At 37.9% G+C, this 25530-nt stretch overlaps 1 protein-coding gene across 4 annotated transcripts in view; it reads left to right on the forward strand.

The window, feature by feature from the left end:
- The window catches only part of NELL2 (neural EGFL like 2), a 400596-nt gene that overhangs the window by 146733 nt on the left and 228333 nt on the right, over positions 1–25530 (forward strand). For all 4 annotated transcript variants that reach the window (XM_004006428.5, XM_042246832.1, XM_015094719.4 and 1 more), the window contains one exon: positions 19232–19323. In XM_004006428.5, coding sequence (XP_004006477.2) covers positions 19232–19323 — 92 coding nt within the window. The remainder of the gene's footprint in view (positions 1–19231; positions 19324–25530) is intronic.

Below are 25530 nucleotides of genomic sequence, written 5' to 3' on the forward strand. Positions count from 1 at the left end.
ATCTAATAATATGGTTGTGGTGATTTAGTCACTCAATCGTGACTGATTCTTGGAACCCCATGAACTGTAGCCCACCAGGCTCCTCTGTCCATGGAATTTCGTATAGCCTCAATATATATGAAACAAAATTGACAGAACTACATGGAGCAATAGATGAATTCAGTCAGAGTACTAAATTGCAGGAATGACAGAATACAAGTATTTTAAAAAATCATTAAGAATACAGTGCACTTGAATGTGACTAACAATTCACACTTAATGAACCTGTATATGGAACATTATGTTCCCAAAGTGCACTTTATGTATTCTTTTATGTATCCAAGCAACATTTACAAATATTGACTATGTACTTGGTGATAAAGCACAACTCAATAAATTTCAAAGAATTACATGATATGGGATATATTCTCTGACCACAGTGCAAATAAGCTAGAAATCAATAACAATAGGTAAATAAAGAATTCTGTGCTAGAATTCCTTGTTTCTCCAATAAGCCATGCTAATTTCTCCCTCTGCCTGGAATCTTTTTCTTGTCATTTTCCCCTACCTTAGCTCCTCTTAGCCTTCAGTCTCAGCGAACATTTCATCTCCTCAGAGAGGTATTCCCTGGTCAACCCAAAGTATTCAATAGTATTCCCTAACCAAATCCAAAATAGCTTACTAGTTATTTAGTGCCTGATTCTTGTTTGTTTTCTTTACTTAGTGTTAGCCTGCAGTTATTGCACATTCGCCTGATTAGCTGTTCTCAAATCCTCCTCTATATTGCATGTTTGTGAGGGCAAAGTCCGTATCTTTCTGTTCACATCTGTGTTCCTGGTGCTGAGCAGTGTCTGGTGTATAGTGGCTGCTATTGAGAGGATGAGAATTAATATTTCCATAATGTTCTTCTTAATAAATGGTGGGGAGGAGAAGTGCACCAATACAGATGATAGTATCTTCAAAGGCATGAAAAATTGTGGGAAGTCCTTTCACTTTTTAATTCCAGAGGCTTTGGGGGAATGTAATCAAATTTTGACATATTATTATGAGAAGTGTTAAGTTTGAGGGTAATTTAATTCTTAATTTCCAGACTTAATGTGTTTAACATTTTAACCTCAATGTTTCATTTAGCATAGCTGTAGAAAATTTTACTTAATTGGCCCCCTAAGGGGGAAAATTGTCTGAAAATAGGAAACAGTGAAATATTTCAACAAATATTTTGTCTCAAAATACAAGTCCAACTGTATTTAATGAGGCTCATCTCCAGTTTCACAGCATGCATAAATTCTCTCTTTCTCTGTCTCCCCCTGGCATCTCCTCCTACTCCTCCGTTTGCCTTGTCCTCCACTTCCATTATTTTTTTGAAGTTGTAAGTAAGTGATTTAGAAGTTAAGAAGCTACTGGAAATAGATCTTTAGGTTTATACTGTTATAGCATAGGAGTAAAATAATTTTGGCCAGATTTCCTGTAAGTTACTCTTGTATTATCTAGGATGGAGATGCATATTAAAAGATCCCTGAATTTATGATTCTCAACACTGGCTGTCCAGTAGAATCAATTGAATGCTCTAAAAATACTGACATCCAGGCCCCTTCTCAAGAGACTGTGATTTAGTTGGTCTGAGTGTCACACACTGATATTTTCGACAATCTCCCTAATTGATTCTTATGTACCAGTAGGATTGATAATCAGTGATCTACAACTTCATGTCCCAAAGTGTGATCACTAGACTGGAAGCATCAGTATCACTGGGGAGCTGGTGAGACATGCCAAATCTCAGCCCCACTCCAGATCTACCTAATCAGGATCTTCATTTATATACGATCTCTAGGTGATTTGAGAAGGACTCATCTGTGATTTTCATTGGTGCTGTAAAAAAAAGTTAAATATCAACGGCCCTTAAGGCTAAGCCTATGCACTTCTGCTGCCATGACAGCATGAGTTAGATTTGCATCCTAACCAAGGGGCAGATTTTTTCCTCAGACCTATTTATGGCAACTGTATTTGTACGGTAAGTCTAATATTATGGAAATACTCTAAATACATATGCATGCATAATATGCAAATCAATGAAATATGAATGTGAAACAAATACATTTTCTGTTAATAAAAATTGAGTGTTTTGGAAAAAGATGGTAAACTCAAACTGCTAAGAAATATACTCTTGAATTACATATCAGTAAGACAGATGTAAAATACAAAAGAAAACATAAAAATAATCCCTTTCAGATTGCTTTATGAGTTTCTATCTTGTTACCCTTAAAGCAATCAAAAACTTAGAAATTGTAGGCAACACATTATAAATTTTATTTTATATAATCTAGATTACAGTGAAGCACAATCAATGAAGCTGTACTGAAGAAAAGTGTTCTACTTCAAAACACTGACTGCATAAGGGTGTGTTTTTAATTAAAATGTTCAAGGTACTTATTTATTGTGGTCTCTGATTTCTCACTTTAACTGATTTTTTTTCAAAGAATGGACCAAATATCTATCCAGATAACATGGAATAACTGGTTTTCTACTGAATATCTATGTGACTGTCTCTCTTTGAATGTTAATTGTATTTTTCTCTTTTTCTAATTCTTTTTCCTCTGCAGAGGAAAGTAGTTTTCAAGCTTAGCTATATATGTGGACAGCTTCAAAAAATAAAGAAGCCCAGATCCTACCTTCTGAGATTCTTATTACTGTGCAGCTGGGTGTAGAGCTTTAAATGCTCTTCAAGTGATTTTAATATGTATCTAGTTGAGAACTGTTGGCCCAGTAGATTTGGACAATATAAATTGGTTATAATCAGCTGTTCATAAATCAATTCCAGCTTACAGATTCAGGTCCTCAGTATATTATTATGATTATTATTCTCTTCTGGTCTCTGACTGTATAAGTATTCTTTCTCTGATATAAATCACATTAAAGCGATTTTCCTGCAGTGGTCATTTTCAAATGTTCCTCCTCTGGAACTAATTTTCAGTTTCACTCTCAAAAGATGCTTTTCTTCCTCTGAGTTGTGTGAAGTTCCTTGTGTGTGTGCTCCCTGTTTTGCATGCTAGGCTGAATGCTTCTTGATGGCAGGAAGGCACCGTCAAAGAACAGCACCTGGCAGACAGGAGGCTATCATAAACGCATCTTATTTCCAGGTGTTGCCATTCTTGCTGCAAGTTTTTATGAAATTATTTTGCTTCTCCTGTTTAACCTGTTCTTGCTTTCTGCTTTCCTTGCTCCTGCTCCATCTCACTTTATAATTTTTCTGACCTCTGCTGCTTCCTCTCCTCTCTCCTCCCTCCTCATTGTGGTGGCCCTCTGTATATCTTATTCTACACAGATCCAGCTCCCCTTAACCTTCTGCTTCTTCTCTTCCTTTGGCTCATATGCTCTGTATAATAGAATGTGTTATTAATATCCCCTCAAGAAACAGCATTTGAAATATGTCCTTCCAAGAGAACTATCCTCCCAACTCCCCACCATTCTTTCTTTGTTTTGCCAGTAGACATAGGCCTTAAAATTGCACGGTCACTCAGGGTGTTTGCTTGTGATCCTTTGGTGAGCTCTAGTGTGCGGTTTATAATGAAAAGAATCATGCTTTACAATTCACAAAGTATTCAATATCTTTGTCCATATAATAATGAAACAATATATGTTAAAAGGTGCAGGTCATTTGGAAGTATGTTCCTCAAGGTTAAACTAAAGATTAAGTGTTTAAATTTTGACTGAGGTCACTGGATTCTTAGTGGTAAAAAAAGATACCCAGAAGTATTTTCAGATGAATTCTAGTCCTGGCTTTGAAACTGGAAGATTCAAATATGAACTTTTCTTATTGTTTTATGTATTATATTTTCTTTGTAAAAGCTGTCCTCATGTATGTTCATGTTGTCACCTTAATAGTGTTCATGTATTAACATGAATATGTTTTTCTCCAAGTCTTTACCTTCATTCATTAAACTTATTTTTGTTGTCCCTAGGAGAGTAAGTGAATTGATTACATCGTCTTTTTAAAAAGAATCCATTCTATGGTATATAAGGTAGGATCAAGAAAAGGTTAGGGATGGAAAGGTAGCTAAATGAAAAGAATTTCAGGATTTATCATAGTTATACTTTAATTGTGTAAAATAAATTAAGGACAAAGGTACTGAATTCTTCTTTCCAGCCATACGCTTGGCGTTTTTTTTGCTATGATCTTCTAAATATCCAGTTCTTGCTTTCCCAGTATCTGGCCTTCTAATCCAAAGGTTGGTCTGGTTAGGGTGTTAGAATTTTTGCTTCTGTTCTATTTTGGAAGTTATTTTTATCCTCCTCTGTCTCTTCACTCCTCACTACTGCTAGATTTGTGGTGTTTCAGGGCCTGTTCCCTTTTTAGCTACTGACCTAAATTTAAGGCCCCCTACGAGAAGTACTCTTTGGTCCTGTAGAAGCCCAAGGACATGAAATATATAGGCTAAGATAGGAGGCTGGCGCATCCACTCTCATGCTCTCGTTTCCTAAACTCTAATATTAGTTTTGCAAACAGCTAAATTCCCAAACAATTAATGAGATTTAGTTAAAGGAAGCAATCATCTATAATTAATGAATTTGTAAATTATTTAAACAGTCTGAAATTCTGATCATTTCAACAGCATTGACTCCTAAAATTTGGTTTTATGGAGAGGAAGGATAAAGTTTTATCATCAAATTATTCAAGCAGACTTGCATTGTTTATGTTGCCTTGACATTATTCATGCTGCCTGACAGTGGCCAGCTACTTTTTCAGTAACTGATAGACAAATCTGTTCCCATTTCAAGTATTCCATCCTTGTTCCAGTGGAACATAAGCTGCCATTTTATGGAAAAGGCAAAATATTTCTGTGAGACCCAATTTATAGAACTTTTACTAGAAGAAGCAAAATTAAAGGATAAGGCCAAATATAAAGGGGCCCATGAAGATCAGAGAGGACCAATTTTATTTTATTTTCTTTTTTTCATATTTTGAATGTTGAATCTTTTTTTAAAATTAATTTATTTTAATTGGAGGTTAATTACTTTACAATATTGTATTGGTTTTGCCATACATCAGCATGAATCTGCCACGGGTATACACGTGTTCCCTATCCTGAACCCCCTCCCCTCTCTCTCCCTGTACCATCTCTCTGGGCTGTCTCAGTGCGCCAGCCCCAAGCATCCAGTATCATGCATCGAACCTGGACTGGTGATTCATTTCTTACATGATCCTATACATGTTTCAATGCCATTCTCCCAAATTATCCCACCCTCTCCCTCTCCAATAGAATCCAAAAGACTGTTCTATACATCTGTCTCTTTTGCTGTCTCGCATACAGGGTCATCATTACCATCTTTCTAAATTTCATATATATGTGTTAGTATTCTGTATTGGTGTTTTTCTTTCTGGATTACTTCACTCTGTATAATCAGCTCCAGTTTCATCCACCTCATTGGAACTGATTCAAATGATTCTTTTTAATGACTGAGTAATACTTCACTGTGTATATGTACCACAGCTTTCTTACCCATTCATCTGCTGATGGACATCTAGGTTGCTTCCATGTCCTGGCTATTATAAACAGTGTTGCGATGAACATTGAGGTGCACGTGTCTCTTTCATTTCTGGTTTCCTTGGTGTGTATGCCCAGCAGTGGGATTGCTGGGTTGTGTGGCAGTTCTATTTCCAGTTTTTTTCTATTTCCAGTTTTTCCATAGTGGCTGTACTAGTTTGCATTCCCACCAACAGTGTAAGAGGGTTCCCTTTACTCCACACTCTCTCCAGCAATTATTGCTTGTAGACTTTTGGATCGCAGCCATTCTGACTGGTGTGAAATGGTACCTCATTGTGGTTTTGATTTGCATTTCTCTGATAATGAGTGATGCTGAGCATCTTTTCATGTGTTTGTTAGCCATCTGTATGTCTTCTTTCTTGTTTTCAGAGTTTTCATCTAATAGGAAGCTGAAAGAATGATTTAGAAAATCAAAACTTTTAGAGTTTATTATCCAAGGCCAGTGCTGGGTGCCAAAGACAAATTAAGACACTATCTCCCTGTCTCATGTAGATAAGAAAAAAGTGTACAACTAACTGGAGGAAAGGAAAAATGGGTTCAGTGCCATAAAAGAGATTTAAGCATCATAGAAGAGAGAAAATTAATTTAAAGCACAGTGCTCAAAACTTTTATTACAACCATATTGTTAAAAACTGACTAGAAGTGAAGCCAGATTTCAGAAAAGATTCTGGGCTGGATAAATGCAGCATGGCTGATTAGGGTCTTTTAAAAATATTGAAACACTCTAAGATATTTTTGTTTGACTCCACAAAGTCTTAGCCTCTTTCAAGAATACATTTATTATGTATTCTTTTTTTAAAGTTCTAATGAAAATATAAATATAAATAATTACATTTAATGAGATATTTTCTAATCCAACCATTTTGATTTAGAAAAACATCTATTTCTGCTTTATTAACTATGCCAAAGCCTTTGACTGTGTGGATCACAGTAAACTGTGGAAAATTCTGAAAGAGATGGGAATACCAGACCACCTGACCTGCCTCTTGAGAAATCTGTATGCAGGTCAGGAAGCAACAGTTAGAACTGGGCATGGAACAACAGACTGGTTTCAAATAGGAAAAGGAGTACGTCAAGGCTGTATATTGTCACCCTGCTTATTTAACTTCTATGCAGAGTACATCAAGAAAAATGCTGGGCTGGAAGAAACACAAGCTGGAATCAAGATTGCCAGGAGAAATATCAGTCACCTCAGATATGCATATGATACCACCCTTATGGCAGAAAGTGAAGAGGAACTAAAAAGCCTCTTGATGAAGGTGAAAGAGGAGAGTGAAAAAGCTGACTTAAAGCTCAACATTCAGAAAACGAAGATCATGGCACCCGGTCCCATCACTTCATGACAAATAGATGGGGAAACAGTGGAAACAGTGTCAGACTTTATTTTTTTGGGCTCCCGAATCACTGCAGATGGTGACTGCAGCCATGAAATTGAAAGATGCTTACTACTTGGAAGAAGTTATGACCAACCTAAATAGCATATTCAAAAGCAGAGACATTACTTTGCCGACTAAGGCCCGTCTAGTCAAGGCTATGTTTTTTCCTGTGGTCATATATGGATGTGAGAGTTGGACTGTGAAGAAGGCTGAGTGCCGAAGAATGGATGCTTTTGAACTGTGGTGTTGGAGAAGACTCTTGAGAGTCCCTTGGACTGCAAGGAGATCCAACCAGTCCATTCTGAAGGAGATCAACCCTAGGATTTCTTTGAAAGGAATGATGCTAAAGCTGAAACTCCAGTACTTTGGCCACCTCATGAGAAGAGTTGACTCATTGGAAAAGACTCTGAAGCTGGGAGGGATTGGGGGCAGGAGGAGAAAGGGATGACAGAGGATGCGATGGCTGGATGGCATCACGGACTCGATGGACGTGAGTCTGAGTGAACTCCGGGAGTTGGTGATGGACAGGGAGGCCTGGCATGCTGCAGTTCATGGGGTCGCAAAGAGTCGGACACGACTGAGCGACTGAACTGAACTGAACTGAACACATAACTATCATGTTGACTCAAAATGAAATAACTGCTATTGTACATGGGGTTTTTAAGAGCCTTCCCAGAGAAAATCAAGATTTCAAAAAACACCATATGAAAACCACTACTTTGTACAACTATGTCCTTAAGGGACAGCTTAAACAACCTAAAGATCACTGATACCTGCTGTTTTCAAAGATAATTTTAAAGAAATCATAAATCCCATTTCTCTTTAAGTGACTTATTCTGGTTTTCTCCTGATATCTATAATTTTCAGTTTTGTGTTATATCATTTTTAAAGGTGTTGATACCAATAGGGAAATTTAGAGTAGACTTATGTGTTTTCAATTCAGTAATGAACAGGGAAAGCTAGATATGTAATGAGTGAGGAAATGTTTAGAAGTGAAATATGTCTTTTTGCTTTTATATTCTAAAATATTGTTAGATAGACTTGGGTAATTCTTTCTACAAAGCTTCGCAGAAGTTGATTTAAATCTCATTAGAGGGATCTACATTTTTAATCTTTGCATTAATGACTAATAAATCATGATTTTAATGTGTAATATATGACTGAATTTTACTGGCTTCTTGCACTTATCCATTTCTCAATCTGTTCTATAAATTCCTTTTCACTTTTTTACAACTGATGACTTTCACATCTGAATCTGTAGTATTTTCTGTCTTCCTATTTCTTTTTCTTTTTTTTTTTTTATAAACACGCTTTTCATTTGTAACTCCTTTTTTCCGACTTAAAAGACAACTGCATAAAACAATAAATGAAAATCCATGTTGATGAGCATACAATGTATAAAGATGTAATTTGTAATAATAACAACAAAAAGGAGGGTGGAATGGAATTATATAGGAATACATGGTTTATACTACTGGGATTAAGTCATTTTTATTTTTTATTTATTTTTCTTTTTATTTTTTTTCTTTTTTTATTTTTTTAATTTTACTTTTTTATTTTTTAAATTTTAAAATCTTTAATTCTTACATGCATTCCCAAACATGAACCCCCCTCCCACCTCCCTCCCCATAACATCTTTCTGGGTCATCCCCATGCACCAGCCCCAAGCATGCTGCATCCTGCGTCAGACATAGACTGGCGATTCAATTCACATGATAGTATACATGTTAGAATGTCATTCTCCCAAATCATCCCACCCTCTCCCTCTCCCTCTGAGTCCAAAAGTCCGTTATACACATCTGTGTCTCTTTCCCTGTTTTGCATACAGGGTCGTCATTGCCATCTTCCTAAATTCCATATATATGTGTTAGTATACTGTATTGGTGTTTTTCTTTCTGGCTTACTTCACTCTGTATAATCGGCTCCAGTTTCATCCATCTCATCAGAACTGATTCAAATGAATTCTTTTTAATGGCTGAGTAATACTCCATTGTGTATATGTACCACAGCTTTCTTATCCATTCATCTGCTGATGGACATCTAGGTTGTTTCCATGTCCTGGCTATTATAAACAGTGCTGCGATGAACATTGGGGTACATGTGTCTCTTTCCATTCTGGTTTCCTCTGTGTGTATGCCCAGAAGTGGGATTGCTGGGTCATAAGGTAGTTCTATTTGCAATTTTTTAAGGAATCTCCACACTGTTTTCCATAGTGGCTGTACTAGTTTGCATTCCCACCAACAGTGTAGGAGGGTTCCCTTTTCTCCACACCCTCTCCAGCATTTATTGCTTGCAGATTTTTGGATCGCAGCCATTCTGACTGGTGTGAAGTGGTACCTCATTGTGGTTTTGATTTGCATTTCTCTAATAATGAGTGATGTTGAGCATCTTTTCATGTGTTTGTTAGCCATCCGTATGTCTTCTTTGGAGAAATGTCTATTTAGTTCTTTGGCCCATTTTTTGATTGGGTCGTTTATTTTCTGGAATTGAGCTGCATAAGTTGCTTGTATATTTTTGAGATTAGTTGTTTGTCAGTTGCTTCATTTGCTATGATTTTCTCCCATTCAGAAGGCTGTCTTTTCACCTTGCTTATATTTTCCTTTGTTGTGCAGAAGCTTTTAGTTTTAATTAGATCCCATTTGTTTATTTTTGCTTTTATTTCCAGCATTCTGGGAGGTGGATCATAGAGGATCCTGCTGTGATTTATGTCTGAGAGTGTTTTGCCTATTTCTTATTTATTGTTAAAATGGGGGTGGTGAAGTGAAATAATTCACATTAACTGCGTTTGCAGATATTCTCTTAATTATGGTGCTAAAACTGTGTAATTAGTGACACTTAATATAGCCTTGGTAAAACATATATACCAAATGTTATAGCATTGTATTGAATTTACCCAAGTTCTAATTAAGTTTCTTACCTATGGCTGAATAGGCTGTTATTTGGACAGCTCTGAGTGACATAATTCACATGATGTGAATGTACCCCCTCATACCAGCGTATACCAGAGTCATAGTAAATACACAGTTGACATTGGTTAATATTAATAATAATACCACTAATAAGAGTAACTACAGTCATCTGGGTTAGTCTGACCTCAAGGGGGGACTCACTTCTTAGTCTGAAAAGTGAGAAGACTGTATGAATGAGTGAATACCCACCCCTAGAAACCTTGTATCTTGAAATATGTACCTGTAATATACTCAGTAAATCGCTTAGATTAGGTCTTTGAAGTTCACTTCACTTCAGTCACTCAGTCATGTCCGACTCTTTGCGATGGACTGCAGCTGACCCACAGGGCTTGTTCAAATCCATATACGTCGAGCCTGTGATGCCATCTTACCATCGCGTCCTCTGTCAACCCTTCTGCCTTCAGTCTCTCCCAGTGTCAGGGTCTTTTCGAATGAGTCAGTTCTTTGCAGCAGTTGGCCAAAATATAGGAGTTTCTGCTTCAGCATAATCCTTTCAATGAATATTCAGGACTGATTACATTTAGGATTGACTGGTTTGATCTCCTTTCAGGCCAAGGGACTCTCAAGAGTCTTCTCCAAAACCATAGTTCAAAAGCATAAATTCTTCAGTGCTCAGCTTTCTTTGTTGTCCAACTCTCACATCCATACATAACTACTGGAAAAACCATAGCTTTGACTAGACGGACCTTTGTCAGCAAAGTTATGTCTCTTCTTTTTAATATGCTTTCTATGTTGGTCATAGCTTTTCTTCCAAAGAGCAAGCATCTTTTATTTTTTTTAAATTTTTATTTATTTATTTTTTTAATGGATAAATTGTACTTTATTTATTTTTTTTAATTAATCATAGCATCCAAAGTTTTATTCTATACCATTTTGATTTTAACAAGATGACTTCAATCCAATTAATGCTTATCAATTAGAACATATCCATCTTATAAAATTTATTTCAGATTTCAAATGTATTTCTAATAGCTTTTAGGTTACATTCACTTTAAATTATTGTCCCTAAATACACATCATCCAAATTTAACACTTATGAAATTGTTAACATATCATAATTTTGTTGAAAAGATGATAGTCAGTTTTGCTTTATAATTATTAATACAAAACATTTTCATTTTCAGATTTAGAAATCCTAGTTAGAATAGTTAATATTTTTGTTGTGTTGTTATCTTTTTTTTTTTTTAGTTTTTTATTTTTTAAATTTTAAAATCTTTAATTCTTACATGCGTTCCCAAACATGAACCCCCCTCCCACCACCCTCCCCATAACATCTCTCTGGGTCATCCCCATGCACCAGCCCCAAGCATGCTGTATCCTGCATCAGACATAGACTGGCGATTCAATTCTTACATGATAGTATACATGTTAGAATGCCATTCTCCCAAATCATCCCACCCTCTCCCTCTCCCTCTGAGTCCAAAAGTCCGTTATACCCATCTGTGTCTTTTTTCCTGTCACCAAGGAAACCAGAATGGAAAGAGACACATGTACCCCAATGTTCATCGCAGCACTGTTTCTAATAGCCAGGACATGGAAACAACCTAGATGTCCATCAGCAGATGAATGGATAAGAAAGCTGTGGTACATATACACAATGGAGTATTACTCAGCAGTTAAAAAGAATTCATTTGAATCAGTTCTGATGAGATGGATGAAACTGGAGCCGATTATACAGAGTGAAGTAAGCCAGAAAGAAAAACACCAATACAGTATACTAACACATATATATGGAATTTAGGAAGATGGCAATGACGACCCTGTATGCAAGAGCAAGCATCTTTTAATTTCAAAGCTGTAGTCACTATCTGCAACGATTTTGGAGCCCAGGAAAATAAAGTCTGTAACTGTTTCTATTATTTCCCCATCTATTTTCCATGAAGTGATGGGACCAGATGCCACGATCTCTTTGAATTTTGAGCATTACTTTGCTGGCATGTGAGATGAGTGCAATTGTGCAGTACTTGGAACATTCTTTGGCATTGCCTTTCTTTAGGATTGGAATGAAAACTGCCTTTTCCAGTCCTGTGGCCATTGCTGAGTTTTCAAATTTGCTGGTGTATTGAGCTCAGCATTTTCACAGCATCATCTTTCAGGGTTTGAAATATCTCAGCTGGAATTCCATCACCTCTACTAGCTTTGTTCATAGTGATGCTTCCTAAGGCCCACTTGACTTCACATTCCAGAATGTCTGGCTCTAGGTGAGTGATCACACCATCATGATTATCTGGGTCATGAAGATCTTTTTTGTACAGTTCTTCTGTGTATTCTTGCCACCTCTTCTTAATATCTTCTGCTTCTGTTAGGTCCATTTCTCTCCTTTATTGTACCCATCTTTGCCTTCAATGTTCTCCTGGTATCTCTAATTTTATTGAAGAGATCTCTAGTCTTTCCCAGTCTATTGTTTTCCCCTATGTGTGTGTGTGTGTATATATATATATATATATATATATTTTTTTTTTTTGCATTGATCACTTAGGAAGGCTTTCTTATCTCTCCTTGTTATTCTTTGGAACTCTGCATTCAAATGAGTATATCTTTCCTTTCCTTCTCTGCCTTTCACTTCTCTTCTTTTCACAACTATTTGTAAGGCCTCCTCAAACAACCATTTTGCCTTTTTGCATTTGTTTTCTTGGGGATGATTTTGTTCACTGAGGCCTACACAATGTTATGAGCCTCCTTCCACAGTTCTTCAGCACTCTGTCTATCAGATCTAACGCTCAAAATTCTCCAAGCAAGGCTTCAACAGTACATGATCTGAGAACTTCTAGATGTTCAAGTTGGATTTAGAAAAGGCAGAGGAACCAGAGATCAAATTGCCAACATCTGCTGGATCATCGAAAAAGCAAGAGTTCCAGAAAAACATCTACTTCTGCTTCATTGACTACTTTGTGTGGATCACAAAAAAACTGCAAAATTCTGAAAGAGATGGGAATATCAGACCACCTTGCCTGCCTCCTGAGAAATCTGTATGCAGGTCAAGAAGCAATAGTTAGAACCAGACATGGAACAACTGATTAATTGGGAAAGGAGTACGTTAAGGCTGTATATTGTCACCCTGCTCACTTAACTGATATGCAGAGTACATCCTGCAGAATGCTAGGATGGATGAAGCACAAGCTGGAGTCAAGAATGCCAGGAGATATGTCAATAACCTCAAATATGCAGATGACACCACCCTTATGGTGGAAAGCCAAGAACTGAAGAGCCCCTTGATGAAACTGAAAGAGCAGAGTGAAAAAGCTAGCTTAACACTCAGCATTCAAAAATACAAAATCATGGCATGCAGTCCCATTGCTTCATGGTAAATAGATGGGGAAGCAATTTAAACAGTGACACACTTATTTTCTTGGGCTCCAATTTCATTGCAGATGGTGACTGCAGCCATGGAATTTAAAGACACTTGCTCCTTGGAAGAAAAGCTTTGTAGATAGCATATTAAAAAGCAGAGACATAACTTTGCTGTCAAAGGTCCGTCTAGTCAAAGCTATGGTTATTCCAGTAGTCATGTATGGATGTGAGAGTTGGACCATAAAGAAAGCTGAGCACTGAGGAATTTATGCTTTTGAACTGTGGTGTTGGACAAGACTCTTGAGAGTCCCTTGGACAGCAAGGAGGTCAAACCAGTTAATCCTAAAGGAAATCCATCTTGAATATTCATTGGAAGGACTGATGCTGCAGCTGAAACTTTAGTACTTGGTCATTGATACTAAGAAGTGGCTCATTAAAAAGACCCTGATGCTGAGAAATAATGAAGGCAAGAGGAGAAGGGGACGACAGAGGATTAGATGGTGGAATGGCATCACAGACTCGATGGTCATGAGTTTGAGCAATCTCTGGGAGTTGGTGATGGACAGGGAAGCCTGGCATGCTGCAGTCCATGGGTTCGCAAAGAGTGGGACACAACTGAGCAACTGAACTGGACTGAAATTGAAGGAAGCAGGGAAAACACTGGAGAAGGCAGCGGCACCCCACTCCAGTACTCGTGCCTGGAAAATCCCACGGGCTCAGGAGCCTGGTGGGCTGCAGTCCATGGGGTCGCTAAGAGTCAGACATGACTGAGCAACTTCACTTTCACTTTTCGCTTTCATGCATTGGAGAAGGAAGTGGCAGTCCACTCCAGTGTTCTTGCCTGGAGAATCCCAGGGATGGGGGAGCCTGATGGACTGCCGTCTATGGGGTCACACAGAGTTAGACACGACCGAGGCGACTTAGCAGCAGCAGCAGCAGGGAAAACACTAGGGCATTCAGATCTTTGGGAAAATTCAGTCTAATTAGCAGAATTCTGCTGTATAATGGTAAATGATTTGGACATATGAATCCAGAATTATGTCACAAGAAACTTAATGCTTTGTACACACACACACACACACACACACACACACACAGACACACACATCCCATGACTAGGGAAGAAATGAAGCCTCTGAATATGAACATGTGAAGGCAATTATATTAAAGAAGAAACCGATACAGCAAAATGATTATTCTTTTGTTGGTTTGTTGAGGAAGTGATTTACTTTACACTCTGCTGGAAATGGGTAAGAAGAGAGGTGCAGTTCAGTTGGGGAATTCTAGAGACTTTCTTGCAGTCAGTATGGTAGTCACAGTGATTATTCTTACTTATGAGGTTTTGTCCCTGACACCTGCTGGGACTGGCCTTGGTTAAAATGGGAGCATGAATCTGATCTGCTTCCTTTCCTCTATTTTAGCACTTGAACAGTCCAGTTCCTTCATTTTGCCTTCTCCTTGCCTATGGATCTCATTTTGATAAATTGTCTGGATTTTTCTTTAAAATAGATCTGTAGTTTTTAAATTATTTTTTAATATAAATTTATTTATTTTAATTGGAGGTTAATTACTTTACACTATTGTGTTGGTTTAGCCATACATCAACATGAATCCGCTGAATTGCCAGTCCAGGTTCGAAGCTTGATACTGTATTTTTCTTAATGTCTCAGTTTTCCCTCTTCAAATTTTATTTGCACTAGGGTCCACTGTCTCATGCTTGTCCAAGCAGCGTATCTTTGTAAACTGTTTCTCTTCATGGTCTAAACTGCATTACTATGATAGCCGCCCGTGCTGGTGGCTGGTGATTTCTTCCTGGGAAACCCTTGCTCTCAGTTCTGTCTCCTTCTCTGCTCTACTCTGTGTCCTATAAGCTAGACTTCTGCAGACTACATTACCATGGTCTCCTTGCCAGCAGGAAATTGGAAGGCCAGCGGAGACAGTATGTTGTGTTTGTTCTCTACATCTTCTCTGCACCAGGCTTGGTTTCTGGTGGTACCTATGTCTTTGGTGATTTCGGCTCCCACTGAACTGCCTCTCACTTCATAACTCTGGCTCATCCTTGGGTCCCAGTAGAACCATTTCCCCTCCTTGTTCCTTATCCCTGGGATGATGCTGACTTGTTGCTGTTGCCAGAGTTTGGCAACTTCTACAGCACTTTTTGTTTCCTCAGCCCTGATCCAGTTATCCCTTCCCATTTCATCAATGAATCTCCTGTATTTACATCTCAGTCATGAATGTCTCAATTACAGCACTTGAGCTTGGTTTTCATTATAGTTATTTGTGTACACATCTGTCTTCTCTACTCAGCATTAGGGCATGAATCATGTCTCTTTCATCCTTGAGTCCTAGTACCTACCAGACTACCTGCCATATTAATAGGAGATCAGTACATGCTTGTTATATGTATTAATAAATTAATATGACATTTACTCCTGCAGTGTACTCCTTTTGCCCAGAGCTATCCTAATTGTATTTTGTGGATTCCTTGTAGTATTTTTAGGAATGATTAGGAATATATATATATTTCTGAGTTTCTTAACATTTACTGCTCAAGAACCTAGGGAAGGCATATCCTGATGACATTACTAGATATTTGAAGTAAACCTTAGAATTATGGAGAATCACAACAGTTGATTAAAAATCACGCACTTCGGATCCTCTCTAAGCCAAGCTCATCCTGTTTGTGCTCATTGCTTGAAACAGAATGAAGCAATTGTGATCTCATTCGTTTTGTTCTTCTCCCTCAGCCAAGCTCCATTGGGTGCCCTGTTGTCTCGCAAGTTGCCTGTTTGAGTCTTTTGAATTAAGAGTTTAGAACAGAAGGTCCATCTGCTCTGCATGAATATTAAATTATCATAAAACTTTGTGTAAGAAGTATTTACCCTTGTATTTTGAACAGCATTTATTTTTCCTTCTGTTCTAAGAAAAAATTGGAGCATCAGTTTTGTTTTTTTTTTCCAACACATCCTTGGATTTGAATAGGCAGCATAATATTGCCAGAATAGGCCTAGGAACCTTTGATTGGCAGATGATGAAGTAAAATTTTATTTATTCTCCTTATTGAAAAATGTGTAGTAGTTATTGATATAATTGAACACACCATATGCCAGATCTTGTTATTTTGAGGTTATACAATCTCATAAGGAAAAAAAAAAAACTCAAAAATTACATATTGGAGAGGCATGTTTTACAATCAATCAGATTCATTAAGTCAATGCACATGCTATTTTAATTCATAATATGATAGATAGTATGCAACTGATAAATCTGTAGTTTCATTTTGAATATTCAGGAGTGAGGAAGCGTCAGCCCCAGCTTTTAAGTAATATAATTTATGCAAGTAAGTGTATTCTCTTTCAGCAAGCTTCAAAACTTTTAAAGCCAATTTGACAGTAATGTATATTGTGTAGTGAAATTTGCTAATAAAAGCTGAGTAAGGAGATCGGGTGAAGGATGGCATTTTAAAATGTTATCAGTTCAGTTCAGTCGCTCAGTCGTGTCCAACTCTTTGCAACCCCATGAATCGCAGCATGCCAGGCCTCCCTGTCCATCACCAACTCCCAGAGTTCACTCAAACTCACGTCCATAGAGTCAGTGATGCCATCCAGCCATCTCATCCTCTGTCGTCCCCTTCTCCTCCTGCCCCTAATCCCTCCCAGCATCAAAGTCTTTTCCAATGAGTCAACTCTTTGCATGAGGTGGCCAAAGTACTGGAGTTTCAGCTTTAGCATCAGTCCTTCCAGTGAACATCCAGGATTGATCTCCTTTAAGATGGACTGGTTGGACCTCCTTGCAGTCCAAGGGACTCTCAAGAGTCTTCTCCAACACCACAGTTCAAAAGCATCAATTCTTCAGCACTCAGCTTTCTTCACAGTCCAACTCTCACATCCATACATGACTACTGGAAAAACTATAGCCTTGACTAGATGGACCTTTGTTGGGAAAATAATCTCTCTGCTTTTTAATATGATATCTAAATGTGTATACTTTCCATTATTTAAATGTGCATCTTTTAAATAATCAGTTAACTTTTGAGCAAAAATGAAAGTTGGATTAAATATGAATATTTGAACAACCATATATAAATATATTCAATATTGCTAATAGAACTATGTTTAACTTATTTGTTATAAATTTTATAGGCAAAGTCATACTTTTAAAGATAATGGGATATATAAATTCTGAAGCGGGACTTTATTCTAACTCACACAATGGAACTAAAAGAAAATGTCTACACCCATTTTGTAAAATCCATGTAGTTATAAAGGCTTCCCAGGTAGCACTAGTGGTGAAGAACCTGCCTGCCAGTGCAGGCAGACATAAAGAGTTGTGGGTTCAATCCCTGGGTCAGAAAGATCCCTTGGAGGAAGGAATGCCTACCCACTCAAGTATTCTTGCCTAGAAAATCCCATGGATGAATGAGCGTGGTGGGCTACAGCCCGTGGGCTTGCAGAGTCAGACATGACTGAAGTGACTTAGCATGTAATTGAAAATTGGTTTTAGCAAATAGGGTTAACAAATTGCATGTGTCTTTTTCTTTTTATCAGATGACCACTTCCTCTGGTCTTTTGCAGTAATAAGCTTGGGTTGATCTAGGTGTCATGAAGTTCCAAAGCATACAATATTAACTGCCCTTTGAAAGAAAAACAGTACAAATTTGTGAAAAAAGTTGGTTCAGAGTCATAGAAGGGAGTCTAAGCCAGAGAAGGAAGCTGAAAGTTAAGCTTAATTAGCTTCAGGATAAATCTGTTTCTATTTAGGTGATGAATCAACATAGGTGCTGAAAAATATTCATTTCAAAATAAGCATTTCAAAACAAGCAAACGGTTTCCATGAAGTAAATGTGTGTGTTGTAAATATTTTGAAATTTTTTGAAACATTATTTCATACCTTCTATGAATTTTATTAATTAAAAATATCTTCCCTGAGTCTGAAGTTTTGTTTTGTTTTAAATTTGTGTAACTGTAATGCATATGAGGGGGATTCCCTGGTAGCTCACTGGTAAAGAACCTGTTTGCAGTGCAGGAGATGTGGGTTCAGTCCCTGAGTCAGGAAGATCGTCTAGAGAAGGCAATGGCAACCCATTCCAGTATTCGTGCCTGGGAAATCCCATGGACAGAGGAGCCTGGTGGGCTACAGTCCATGGGGTCACAAAAGAGTCACACACACCTTAGTGAATAAACGGCAGCAACAATGGGTGCAAGGCAGGATGTGACAGCGGATGCGATGGCAGGTTAAGGCTTTCCACATCTTAAATAGGGAGCCCTAATCCGCGTGTCGGAGAAGGCAACGGCACCCCACTCCAGTACCCTTGCCTGGAAAATCCCGTGGACGGAGGAGCCTGGTGGGGTCGCTAAGAGTCAGACACGCCTGAGCGACTTCACTGTCACTTTTCACTTTCACGCATTGGAGCAGGAAACGGCAACCCACTGCAGTGTTCTTGCCTGGAGAATCCCAGGGACGGGGAGCCTGGTGGGCTGCCGTCTATGGGGTCGCACAGAGTCGGACACGACTGAAGAGACTTAGCAGCAGCAGCAGCAGCAGCAGCAGCAGCAGCAATCCACGTGTATTTATAAATAACCCCAACCCATAAAACATAAATATACATATATGTACTGAAAGTAAAATAGTTTCTTTCTAATTTTCTGTCTTAAAATTTAAAATTCTGCAGTGGTATATAAAGAATGAACTTTTCTCATATTTGTGTTGCCCCTGAATCAGTAGCTGCCTTGAGCACCTGCTTTATGTGCCCTTAAGTGTGACATCATCTAGCAGGCAAGTAACTTGCTTAGAGTCTACTTATCAACACCCCTTTTCTAGATTTTAACTCTGACTTGCCATTACCTCTCATCCATGATATACCTTATTTTCCTCTTTGAATTTAATAAGCATGAACGTAACTTGGGCCTACAAGTTACTTATGCTGCATTAGATTTAGGATTATAGTTACTCAGGCACCTTGAAAAATCACAAGAACATGAAATATTGAGACAAAATGATGTGAACATCTATAAGCTATTTTTCATAACAAAACATTAATATATACATATATTTGTATTTTTTTCTTCCAAAGCCATATGCCAATTTCAAGGACGGACATACTTTGAAGGAGAAAGAAATACAGTCTATTCCTCTTCTGGAGTATGTGTTCTCTATGAGTGCAAGGTAAGGAAATTCTTCATGTGTGTTTTAAAATTCTTTCAATTATGTAAACATAGTAAATGTCTCTTTAAAAATCTGACTTCTATTATACTTTTAAAACTTCTTCGGCAAAGAGAAAATTTTTTAAAATTTAAGGTATTAATTATAACTCAACTGTACAGAAAATTCTAATTGTTTTTGCAATCATGTAAATTCGTGATTGTAAAATAATTTTCCCAATAAATAAAAACCCTATTCTGTCAAATCAAAGTTTTATCAAGTTGTCTTATGTTTTCTAAATATAAATCACCTCCTTGTTTGCTGTTTTGAAGACAATGTAGATAAATGTAGGCTCAGCCTGTTGTCATTTTAGTTTTGACTCATGTGACAAATATCATTCAGTCCAATTAAAGACAAAATGCAATTTGCCTAATAAAAATTAGCTGTTCGATGGAGATGAGACTAATATTGATCTTAATTTCTTTGGGAGGGATATTTTAATTGATTTGAAGGAAAATGCTTTATAGATGGGCTACCATGGTCTCTTGAAATATGCTTCTGAACCAAACGTGACTCATTTTAACTCTGCTTCTTGACCTAATTGAAAAAGTAAATATGTTCCATAACACTGTTCACATACACTTTTTGTAAACTATCATTTTATATTCCTTTACCATAATGTTCTATTTCAAGCCATATTCTATTTAAAGGAAACTTTCTACATATAAAAGTTTCTGCTTTAGGGTTCATTTATATTTGATCACTGATTTTCTTCTTAAATGCCTCCTGTACTTGGTTTCAGAGGATGATTTAGTATGTATAGATTATGTAGAAAATTTTTTTTTATTTTTTTTATTTTTTTTATTTTTTAAATTTTAAAATCTTTAATTCTTACATGCATTCCCAAACATGAACCCCCCTCCCACCTCCCTCCCCATAACATCTTTCTGGGTCATCCCCATGCACCAGCCCCAAGCATGCTGCATCCTGCGTCAGACATAGACTGGCGATTCAATTCACATGATAGTATACATGTTAGAATGTCATTCTCCCAAATCATCCCACCCTCTCCCTCTCCCTCTGTGTCCAAAAGTCCATTATACACATCTGTGTCTCTTTCCCTGTCTTGCATACAGGGTCGTCATTGCCATCTTCCTAAATTCCATATATATGTGTTAGTATACTGTATTGGTGTTTTTCTTTCTGGCTTACTTCACTCTGTATAATCGGCTCCAGTTTCATCCATCTCATCAGAACTGATTCAAATGAATTCTTTTTAATGGCTGAGTAATACTCCATTGTGTATATGTACCACAGCTTTCTTATCCATTCATCTGCTGATGGACATCTAGGTTGTTTCCATGTCCTGGCTATTATAAACAGTGCTGCGATGAACATTGGGGTACATGTGTCTCTTTCCATTCTGGTTTCCTCGGTGTGTATGCCCAGAAGTGGGATTGCTGGGTCATAAGGTAGTTCTATTTGCAATTTTTAAGGAATCTCCACACTGTTCTCCATAGTGGCTGTACTAGTTTGCATTCCCACCAACAGTGTAGGAGGGTTCCCTTTTCTCCACACCCTCTCCAGCATTTATTGCTTGCAGATTTTTGGATCGCAGCCATTCTGACTGGTGTGAAGTGGTACCTCATTGTGGTTTTGATTTGCATTTCTCTAATAATGAGTGATGTTGAGCATCTTTTCATGTGTTTGTTAGCCATCCGTATGTCTTCTTTGGAGAAATGTCTATTTAGTTCTTTGGCCCATTTTTTGATTGGGTCGTTTATTTTTCTGGAGTTGAGCTGCAGAAGTTGCTTGTATATTTTTGAGATTAGTTGTTTGTCAGTTGCTTCATTTGCTATTATTTTCTCCCATTCAGATGGCTGTCTTTTCACCTTGCTTATATTTTCCTTTGTTGTGCAGAAGCTTTTAATTTTAATTAGATCCCATTTGTTTATTTTTGCTTTTATTTCCAGCATTCTGGGAGGTGGATCATAGAGGATCCTGCTATGATTTATGTCTGAGAGTGTTTTGCCTATGTTCTCCTCTAGGAGTTTTATAGTTTCTGATCTTACATTTAGATCTTTAATCCATTTTGAGTTTATTTTTGTGTGCGGTGTTAGAAAGTGATCTAGTTTCATTCTTTTACAAGTGGTTGACCAGTTTTCCCAGCACCACTTGTTAAAGAGATTGTCTTTACTCCATTGTATATTCTTGCCTCCTTTGTCAAAGATAAGGTGTCCATATGTGTGTGGATTTATCTCTGGGCTTTCTATTTTGTTCCATTGATCTATATGTCTGTCTTTGTGCCAGTACCATACTGTCTTGATGACTGTGGCTTTGTAGTAGAGTCTGAAGTCAGGCAAGTTGATTCCTCCAGTTCCATTCTTCTTTCTCAAGATTGCTTTGGCTATTCGAGGTTTTTTGTATTTCCATACAAAGCTTGAAATTATTTGTTCTAGTTCTGTGAAAAATGTGGCTGGTAGCTTGATAGGGATTGCATTGAATTTGTAAATTGCTTTGGGTAGTATACTCATTTTCACTATATTGATTCTTCCAATCCATGAACATGGTATATTTCTCCATCTATTAGTGTCCTCTTTGATTTCTTTCATCAGTGTTTTATAGTTTTCTATATATAGGTCTTTAGTTTCTTTAGGTAGATATATTCCTAAGTATTTTATTCTTTTCGTTGCAATGGTGAATGGAATTGTTTCCTTAATTTCTTTTTCTACTTTCTCATTATTCGTGTATAGGAATGCAAGGGATTTCTGTGTGTTGATTTTATATCCTGCAACTTTACTATATTCATTGATGAGCTCTAGTAATTTTCTGGTGGAGTCTTTAGGGTTTTCCATGTAGAGGATCATGTCATCTGCAAACAGTGAGAGTTTTACTTCTTCTTTTCCAATTTGGATTCCTTTTATTTCTTTTTCTGCTCTGATTGCTGTGGCCAAAACTTCCAGAACTATGTTGAATAGTAGCGGTGAAAGTGGGCACCCTTGTCTTGTTCCTGACTTTAGGGGAAATGCTTTCAATTTTTCACCATTGAGGATAATGTTCGCTGTGGGTTTGTCATAGATAGCTTTTATTATGTTGAGGTATGTTCCTTCTATTCCTGCTTTCTGGAGAGTTTTTATCATAAATCTCTGATGAACATAGATGCAAAAATCCTCAACAAAATTCTAGCAATCAGAATCCAACAACACATTAAAAAGATCATACACCATGACCAAGTGGGCTTTATCCCAGGGATGCAAGGATTCTTCAATATCCGCAAATCAATCAATGTAATTCACCACATTAACAAATTGAAAAATAAAAACCATATGATTATCTCAATAGATGCAGAGAAGGCCTTTGACAAAATTCAACATCCATTTATGATATGTAGAAAATTAAGATAAGTTATTTACTCTGCTGGCAATACACTGTGAGAATTCATTTTATTAAATGTTGATGAAAGGAAAATCCTCAGAATCTTGCGAAGATAAATTGAATCTGAAAAAAGACAGCATCTTAAATTGGAGGACTATGAGGATAAGCATGGAGGAGACATAAAATAGCAAAACTGTGACAGATTTGATATCCAGAATGTGAAAGCTCTGATTTGTTCGTGTTCATTATAAGGTATTCTGGCTGCTCCATTTGGCTCTAAACCAGCTCTCTCATGTTGTAGGTTACCATCTTAAAGATAAGGGAGCTGGGGCATGGGCACATTAACACAACTGCTGAAGCTACATTTCAAGTTTGGGTTTTCTCATGAGCATCTCTTCACGATGCTGTTTTGAGAATAGATTTAAGGGACTGGATCTGATAGAGTTCCTGATGAACTATGGTCAGAGGTTCCTGACATCGTATAGGAGACAGGGAAAAGGACCATCTCCAAGAAAAACGAATGCAAAAGACCAAAATGGCTGTCTGAGGAGGCCTTACAATTAACTGTGAAGAAAAGAGAAGCGAAATGCAACGGAGAAAAGCAAAGATATACTCATCTGAATGCAGAGTTCCAAAGAATAGCAAAGAGAGATAAGAAAGCCTTCCTCAGTGATCAGTGCAAAGAAATAGAGGAAAGCAATAGAATGGGAAAGACTAGAGATCTCTTCAAGAGAATTAGGGATACCAAGGGAACATTTCATGAAAAGATGGGCTCGATAAAGGACAGAAACGGTATGTACCTGACAGAAGCAGAAGATATTATAAAGAGGTGGCAAGAATACATAGAACTATACAAAAAAGATCTTCATGACCCAGATAATCATGATGGTGTGATCACTCACTTAGACCAGACATCCTAGAATGTGAAGTCAAGTGGGCCTTAGAAAGGAGCACTATGAACAAAGCTAGTGGAAGTGATCCAATTCCAGTCGAGCTCTTTCAAATCCTGAAAGATGATGCTGTGAAAGTGCTGCACTCAATATGTCAGCAAATTTGGAAAACTCAGTAGTGGCCACAGGACTGGAAATGGTCTGTTTTCATTCCAATTCCAAAGGAAGGCAATGCCCTCAAATGCTCAAAGTACCACATAATTGCACTCATCTCACACGCTGGTAAAGTAATGCTCAAAATTCTCTAAGCCAGGCTTCAACAGAATGTGAACCGTGAACTTCCAGATGTTCAAGCTGGTTTTAGAAAAGGCAGAGAAACTGGAGATCAAATTGCCAACATACGTTGGATCATCGAAAAAGCAAGAGAGTACCAGAAAAATATCTATTTCTGCTTTATTGACTACACCAAAGCTTTTGACTGTGTGCATCACAATAAACTGTGGAAAATTCAGAAAGAGATGGGAATACCAGACGACCTGACCTGCTTCTTGATAAACGTATATGCAGGTGAGAAAGCAACAGTTAGAACTGGACAAGGGAAAACAGACTGGTTCCAAATAGGAAAAGGAGTACGTCAAGGTTGTCTGTTGTCACCCTGCTTTTTTAACTTATATGCAGAGTACATCAGGAGAAACACTGCGCTGGAAGAAGCACAAGCTGGAATCAAGATTGCCAGGAGAAATATCAATAACCTCACATATGCAGATGACACCACCCTTATGGCAGAAAGCGAAGAAGAACTAAAGAGCTTCTTGATGAACATGAAAGAGGAGAGTGAAAAAGTTTGGTTAAAGCTCAACATTCAGAAAACTAAGATCATGGCATCTGTTCCCGTCAGTTCAGTTCATTTCAGTCACTCAGCTGTGTCCGACTCTTTCCAACCCCATGAACCGCAGCATGCCAGGCCTCCCTGTCCACCACCAACTCTCAGAGTCCACCCATCTCATCCTCTGTCGTCCCCTTCTCCTCCTGCCCTCAATCTTTCCCAGCATTAGGATCTTTTCAAATGAGTCAGCTCTTCGCATCAGGTGGCCAAAGTACTGGAGTTTCAGCTTCAACATCAATTTTTCCAGTGAACACCCAGGAATGATCTCCTTTAGGATGGACTGGTTGGATCTCCTTGCAGTCCAAGGAACTCTCAAGAGTCTTCTCCAACACCACAGTTCAAAAACATCAGTTCTTCGGTACTCAGCTTTCTTTATAGTTCAACTCTCATATCCATACATGACCACTGGAAAAACCATAGCCTTGACTAGACGGACCTTTGTTGACAAAGTAATGTCTCTGCTTTTTAATATGCTGTCTAGTTTGGTCATAACTTTTCTTCCAAGGAGTAAGCGTCTTTTAATTTCATGGCTGCAATCACCATCTGCAGTGATTTTGGAACCCAGAAAAATGAAGTCAACCACTGTTTCCACTGTTTCCCCATCTATTTCCCATTAAGTGATGGAACCAGATGCTATGATCTTACTTTTCTGAATGTTGAGCCTAAAGCCAACTTTTTCACTCTCCTCTTTCACTTTCATCTAGAGGCTCTTCACTTTCTGCCGTAAGGGCAGTGTCATCTGGTCCCATCACTTCATGGCAAATAGATGGGGAAACAACAGAAACAGCGGCCGACTTTATTTTTGGGGGCCCCAAAATCACTGCTGATGGTGACTGCAGCCATGAAATTAAAAGACACTTACTTCTTGGAAGAAAAGTTATGACCAACCTAGACAGCATATTTCAAAGCAGAGACATTACTTTGCCAAAAAGGGTCTGTCATGGGCTGCCGTCTATGGGGTCACACAGAGTTGGACATGACTGAAGCGACTTAGCAGCAGCAGCAGCAGTTAAGGCTATGCTTTTTCCAGTGGTCATGTATGGATGTGAAAGTTGGACTATAAAGAAAGTTGAGTGCCGA

Source organism: Ovis aries, chromosome 3, assembly GCF_016772045.2.
Source record: "Ovis aries strain OAR_USU_Benz2616 breed Rambouillet chromosome 3, ARS-UI_Ramb_v3.0, whole genome shotgun sequence".
Classification (NCBI taxonomy): Eukaryota; Metazoa; Chordata; class Mammalia; order Artiodactyla; family Bovidae; genus Ovis; species Ovis aries.